General features: G+C 31.7%; 1 protein-coding gene across 1 annotated transcript in view; it reads left to right on the forward strand.

Moving 5' to 3' along the window:
* The window catches only part of Vps13a (vacuolar protein sorting 13 homolog A), a 236,593-nt gene that overhangs the window by 7,137 nt on the left and 223,076 nt on the right, over positions 1-6,380 (forward strand). Inside the window, 5 exon segments of the mRNA XM_048806784.1 lie at positions 205-465; positions 2,226-2,288; positions 2,778-2,907; positions 3,400-3,494; positions 3,868-4,010. Coding sequence (XP_048662741.1) covers positions 205-465; positions 2,226-2,288; positions 2,778-2,907; positions 3,400-3,494; positions 3,868-4,010 — 692 coding nt within the window.

A 6,380-nucleotide genomic window follows, 5' to 3' on the forward strand; every position in this document is an offset into this window, starting at 1 on the left:
GTACTTCAATTATTATTTTACTAAAAAGCCTTAATAGTTTTTGTGTAGAGCCATATAAGTTTTAGCCAAAATTGAATGATTTTGCTTATTTTTACTTTGGAAAGAAGTAAGATTAATAATTAATGGATTGTTAATATAAACAGGATTGGGAAACAGCAAATGCTCAGATAATAATACATCTTTTTACTAATCTCAATATTATAGATATGCTTGTTGTTAGAGTATAAGTTTTGTTTCAGACTGTTGATTTTAGAGTGTTATGTTTGGGGTGTTTCTTTTTGTTTTGTAACTAGGTGGGCTTATGCTATACACGGTATTCTTGAAGTAAATGTTTGCCCCAGCTTACGGATGTGGTCATGGAAGCATATTCGGGAACATAGACAAAAACTGAAGCAATATAAAGAACTGTACAAAAAAAAGTTAATAAATAAGAAACCACCTGGTGAAATTCTCATGTCTTTAGAGGTTAGCATTTAAATAAATAAAAAAAAACCCACAAAATAGTTGTACTGTATAATGCCTACATCAATATATTTAGTGACTCGTTATTCTAACTTTTAGTGACTGCACTTTTTTTTTTAAGACACCTTTGTGCTCCTGTTCTAATTTCACGTAATAAAAGATCTTATGAAATTCTCCTGTGAGCTTTTGAAATTTAGGAGATTATATTTATTCTGAAGAGATTTGGGTTTATGCACATGGTAACTTGAAGTCTCATGTTGTTTTTAACCTCAAAGCCAAAATAAAGTGTATGCTACACTTTTTTCAAACTTCTCTGTTGGTTTCCAAAGTTGTATGTTACTGGCATCATCAATCACATTTTTGCTCTTATCATCTGATTGTGCATTAATTAAGTTTTCTATATGTTCAGTGCTCATTTTTTGTATATATTTTTAGTTATAGATGGACACAATACCTTCCTTTTATTTATTCATATTTTTGTTGTGCTGAGGATTGAACCCAGTACCTCACACATGCTGGCAAGGGCTCTACTACTGAGCTACAACCCCAGCTCCAGTCCTCATTCTTGTAGAAACAGTTGTGCTAATATGTGCCATCCATCTTTCCTCATTCTAATTCTTCTTGTCCCTGAACTTGTACTGAAGTGTCATCTCTTGCATGAAGATCCCTGAATTTTCTGCCCATACATTCTTGTGGTATCTGAAGTCTTTATCAGCAACTTTATAGTTAATACTCTGTCTTGAGATACTATCTGTGTATTAACTGTTGTTAGATACTATCTGTGAATTAGTCTAAATCTTTTTGCATTTTACATATTCTAAGAGGGGCTATTTTATAAGATGGATGAAGTACAGCTTAAAGAGACAAAGGGAGTTAGCCTCTTGAAATTAGTGTAGCCATTCTGAATCTAGAATGGATTTCCAATTAGAAACTCCCTGAAGATTGAGTTTTACTTTTATTTTTAAGGTGGGACACTTTCTGAAGACCCAGTGATAATTAGGAATGCTTGGGTTTAGAGGCTATGGGTGGTTTCAGATTTCCTTATTTAGTTTTGAATCTTAAGCAGAGGCCTTCAAGTGTGCTAAGTAGTAGAATCCCGAGTTAAGCTATTTTTTAGATAATAGTAGGTCATGGTTGCATGTATGTATCTTTTATCTGTGGGACAAAAGTAGCTTGAGCATACTACTTGAAAGTTATAGAAATGAGTCGATATGATGAAGGATTTAGCTTATTTCAGTTTATTTTATAGCTGTTACAATTGTGAAAAATGTAAAGATTAAAAAAATGTTTTAGCAAATTTATCTAGGTCTACTTGGAATATCTTAATGATGCCATGCAAGCTGTACATATATTATGAAGGATTTATAATTATATTTTTAGTTGAAAATGATATTGATATATTTACCTTTAGCTGTATTAAAAATCCAAATAAGTTATTTAAAACAATGTATATATGTATCCTTTAATATATATCTATACCTCTTACAGAGTTTGTACTCTAATATTTATGAAACATGATTTTTTTGTTCAAAATATTCTGTATACTAATTTTCACTTTGGTGTATATACATACACACACAACACACACACAAGCATTGCCTTTCAGAATTTAACAGATATATTTTGTTATATTGGTAGATGTTCTCTTTTCAGCTTCCTCTCTCATATTTTTCTATAGTATAGCAGTTGGTAGATTTATATACTAAAGTTATTTATGTACATTTATTTATATAACATTACCACATTTTCTTTTATATTTTCAGGAGCTGGAAAAAGCCTTGGATGTCTTTAATATAACTATAGCTAGACAACAGGCAGAAGTTGAGGTAACTTCAGATTTTTCTTTCAATAAGTAAGAATAATTCTGAATTCCATATGGTTATGACAGATATGTTGTTATCAATATTTTGTATTATAAAATAGTTTCCTAAAAGGGCTCAAATTTGCATTTTTGCATTATAAGAAAATTTGATTTCATTTTTTGCCATATCCATTTAAATCAGGCATATTTTTATGGAAAGAAATTCTTTTGTAATAATTGGGCTTTTCAAATATTCAGAGTTCATATGAAAGTGAAAGCAAGTAGGGGTCACCCTTCCTCTCCCCTGCCCCAGTCACCAAATCTTATGACAGGAAGAACTATGTGGTAATCCTAAATTCTTATGTTTGGCTAATTGAAGTTACTGGGTTATTTTTTCAGTGTGTTTATTGTTTACATTCATTCAGGTAGATAATTTTGAAATACCATGTATCCATTTCTTTTGATTGCTAAAAAATGGATAATTTGTCATTATTCAAAAATTTGTTGATTTTAGTTAAAGAAAACTGGATACAAGATTTATAAAGAAGGAATAATTGATCCAGAGGATAAAAAAGGATGGTTTAACTGGCTGTGGACTTGGTCAGAATCACATACTAAAGAACAACCAGATGTTAAACCTGGAAGTATGTCCATTTCATTTTACAGTAGAGTAGTTAATCATCACTTGTGAAAATAGAGTTTTGCAGAAAATTTCCTAATTAAATAGACATTGTGTAAGCATATGTACATGATTATATTCAGTTTAAATTTATTATTAATAAAGTTATTGTTAAGCATTTTAATATGTACAAGCAAATAAATATTTTTATTTTTTATTTCTATATGACAGTGTAATGCATTACAATTATTATTACACATATAGAGCACAAAGTGTTCAGTACAGTTAGCCATATTTTGAGCTCTTGCTTAAAACAAACATTTAGAAATTTATATTGCTCAATTTATATGTTTAGTAAATTGTATTTTAGGAAAGTAACTTCTAAAAGTACCATTGTCATTCTAATATTAGAAAAGGAAAATAAAATTTTCATGTTATTTCTGAAGGCAGGTAAATTATATTTCAGTTTTTTATTGTTACCACCTGAAATTTCAGAGTTCTTGTTTACAATTTGTAGTTCTGGAAGAAATGTTGACACTTGAAGAAAAGGCTTTACTCTATGAAGCAATTGGCTATAGTGAAACAGCAGTTGATCCAACCTTGCCCAAAACAGTAAGATGTTTTCTTACCTAACACCTCTGAGTTGAGTGTTGGATATGTCTATTTTAATTTTTCTCAGAAATATGTGCTACTACCTTTTTTCTGTGATCTGTTCTGAGTCTGTAAATATTGCATTTATTTTAATTTCCAAGGTAAGAACAAAAATTATCCTTTACTTTTTGGCGTTACTGTGGTATTTCTTTGGGGGAATAGATGAAGGATTGTTTCTAAAGTATTTTGTGTTTTTGAAATGAATGAACTATATTAAGTAAGATTATTTTTTGTGTAAATATATATATATATATATATATATATATATATATATATACATACATACATATTTATGTATATTTTTTTCCATTTTATTCTTCTGGTTATACTCTAGTTTGAAGCCATGAAGTTTTTTGTTCACTTGAAAAGTATGTCCATCGTTCTAAGGGAAAATAACCAAAAACCTGAGCTGATACACATTGTAGTAGAAGAATTTAGCACTTTAATTGTGCAAAGACCAGGAGCACAAGCAATCAAGTAAGTAATTATTTGCTTTCACAGGTTAAGATTCCCTAATCTGAAATTCTGAAATGCTCTAGAATCCAAGATTTTTAAGTGCCAACATAATACCACTAGTAAAAAATTTCACACCAGATATTATGTGATGGGTTATAGTCAAAATGCAAATGCACTAAAAATATTGTATAAAATTATCTTCAGGCTCTGTATATGAGATATATATAAAATGTTAATTCATTTCATGTTTAGACTTGAGTCCCATCCCCAGGATATCGTGCCTATATACAAACATTTAAAAAATCTAAGGAAATCCTAAATCAGAAATATTTCTCGTCCCAAGCATTTCAGGTATGGGGTACTCAACCTTATTTAAAAAAAAAAAATTACTGTGAGACTGAACTTGAATGTATCCTTTCTGTTTTTAGGAACCTATTTTTTTCTAGTAACATGATGGGTATGTTTTGAATTATTAATGTATCAATTCTTAATTATAATAAATGTTCAGTAGGAAACTGCATGCCAATGAAACATAGGACACTAAAGAAAAATACAAAAATGGGCAGAAGTCCTGCCACAGTAAAAGAAACAACATTAACAATGTAGTTTTTAATCTGGCAATATCTTTATTTTACTGCCAGCCAAGATCTTTCCCAAGAGACTACTTGTGGGATCAACACAGTATTGCCCATGTCTTAAAACATAGCATAGTTTGGTCAATTTCATTCTATAGTTCTTCCTTATTGGTTCCCTTCCTCCCCTCTCCCAGTCTTCTTCTTCTCTCTTTTTTCTTTCCCGTATCAGGGATCGATTTACCATTACCATTAGCCACATCCCCAACACTTTTCTATATTTCATTGAGACAGGGTCTTTCTAAGTGGCTTAGGGCCTCACTAAGTTGCTGAGGCCAGCTTTGAACTTGCAATCCTCTTGCCTCAGGCTCAAGAACCACTAGGATTATAAGTATGCACCACCACACCCAGCCCTCTATTCCTTTTGAGCACCTTTCAATTAGATGTAGTCTACCTGCATTATTGAAGGTGATTTCCTTTACTTAAGGTATTTTCTGCATCTACAAAATGTCTGCACAGCACACTTCTGTTTGACTTTTTAAAAAATATTTTTTATTTGTTTTAATTAGTTATACGTGACAATAGAATACACTTACATCAGATGTAATGGAGTATAATTTCTCATTCTTCTGGTTATACATGAAGTAGAATCCCATTGGTTGTATAGTTATATATGTACATAGGGTAATAATGTCTGATTCATTCTACTATCCTTCCTAATCCCATATCCCCTCCCCTCCCTTCACCCCCTCTACCTAATCTAAAGTAAGTCTGCTCTTCCTTAGTCCCCTCCTGCCATTATAAATTAGCATTTGCATATCAGAGAAAACATTTGGCCTTTGGTTTTTGGAGAGTGGCATGTTTTGCTTAGCATGATATTCTTCAGCTCCATCCATTTACCAGCAAATGCCATAATTTCATTCTTCTTTAAGGCTGAATACTATTAAACATTTTTTAAATTCATTCATGTGTTGAAGGGTACCTAGGTTAGATCCACAGTTTAGCTATTGTGAATTGAGTTGCTATAAACATTGATGTGGCTGCATCACTGTAGTATGCTGATTCGAAGTCCTTTGGGTATAAACCTACGAGTGGGATAACTGGGTCAAATGGTGTTTCCAGTCCAGGTTTTCTGAGGAATCTCCATACTGCTCTCCAGAGTGGTTGCAACAATTGGCAGGCCCACCAGCAATGTATAAGTGTGCCTTACCTCTACATCCTTGCCATAATTTATTGTTGCTTGTATTCTTGATGAATACCATTCTGACTGAAGTGAAATGAAATCTCAATGTAGTTTTGATTTGCATTTCTCTAATTGCTAGAGCTGTTGAATATTTTTTAATATGTTTGTTGATTGATTGTATTTCTTCTGTGAAGCGTCTGTTCAGATCCTTAGCCCATTTATTGATTGATTGGGTTATTCATTTATTTGTTTTTTGATGTTAAGTTTTTTTGAGGTCTTTACATATCCTGGAGATTAATATTCTATCTTAGGTTCATGTGGTAAAGATTTTCTCCCATTCTGTAGGCTCTTTCTTTACATTATTGATTGTTTCCTTTTCTGAGAAGAAGCTTTTTAGTTTGAATCCATCTCACTTATTGATTCTTGATTTTACTTTTTGCAATTTAGGAGTCTTGTTAGGGAAGTCAGATCCTAAACCGACATTGTGAATATTTGGATCTACTTTTTCTTCTGGTAGGTGTAGTGTCTCTGGTCTAGTACCTAAGTCTTTGATCCACTTTGAGTTGAGTTTTTGTACAGGGTGAAAGGGGTTTAATTCAATTTCATTACATGTGGATTTCCAATTTTCCTAGCATT

The sequence above is a fragment of the Marmota marmota genome, unplaced genomic scaffold (assembly GCF_001458135.2).
Source record: "Marmota marmota marmota unplaced genomic scaffold, marMar, whole genome shotgun sequence".
Classification (NCBI taxonomy): Eukaryota; Metazoa; Chordata; class Mammalia; order Rodentia; family Sciuridae; genus Marmota; species Marmota marmota.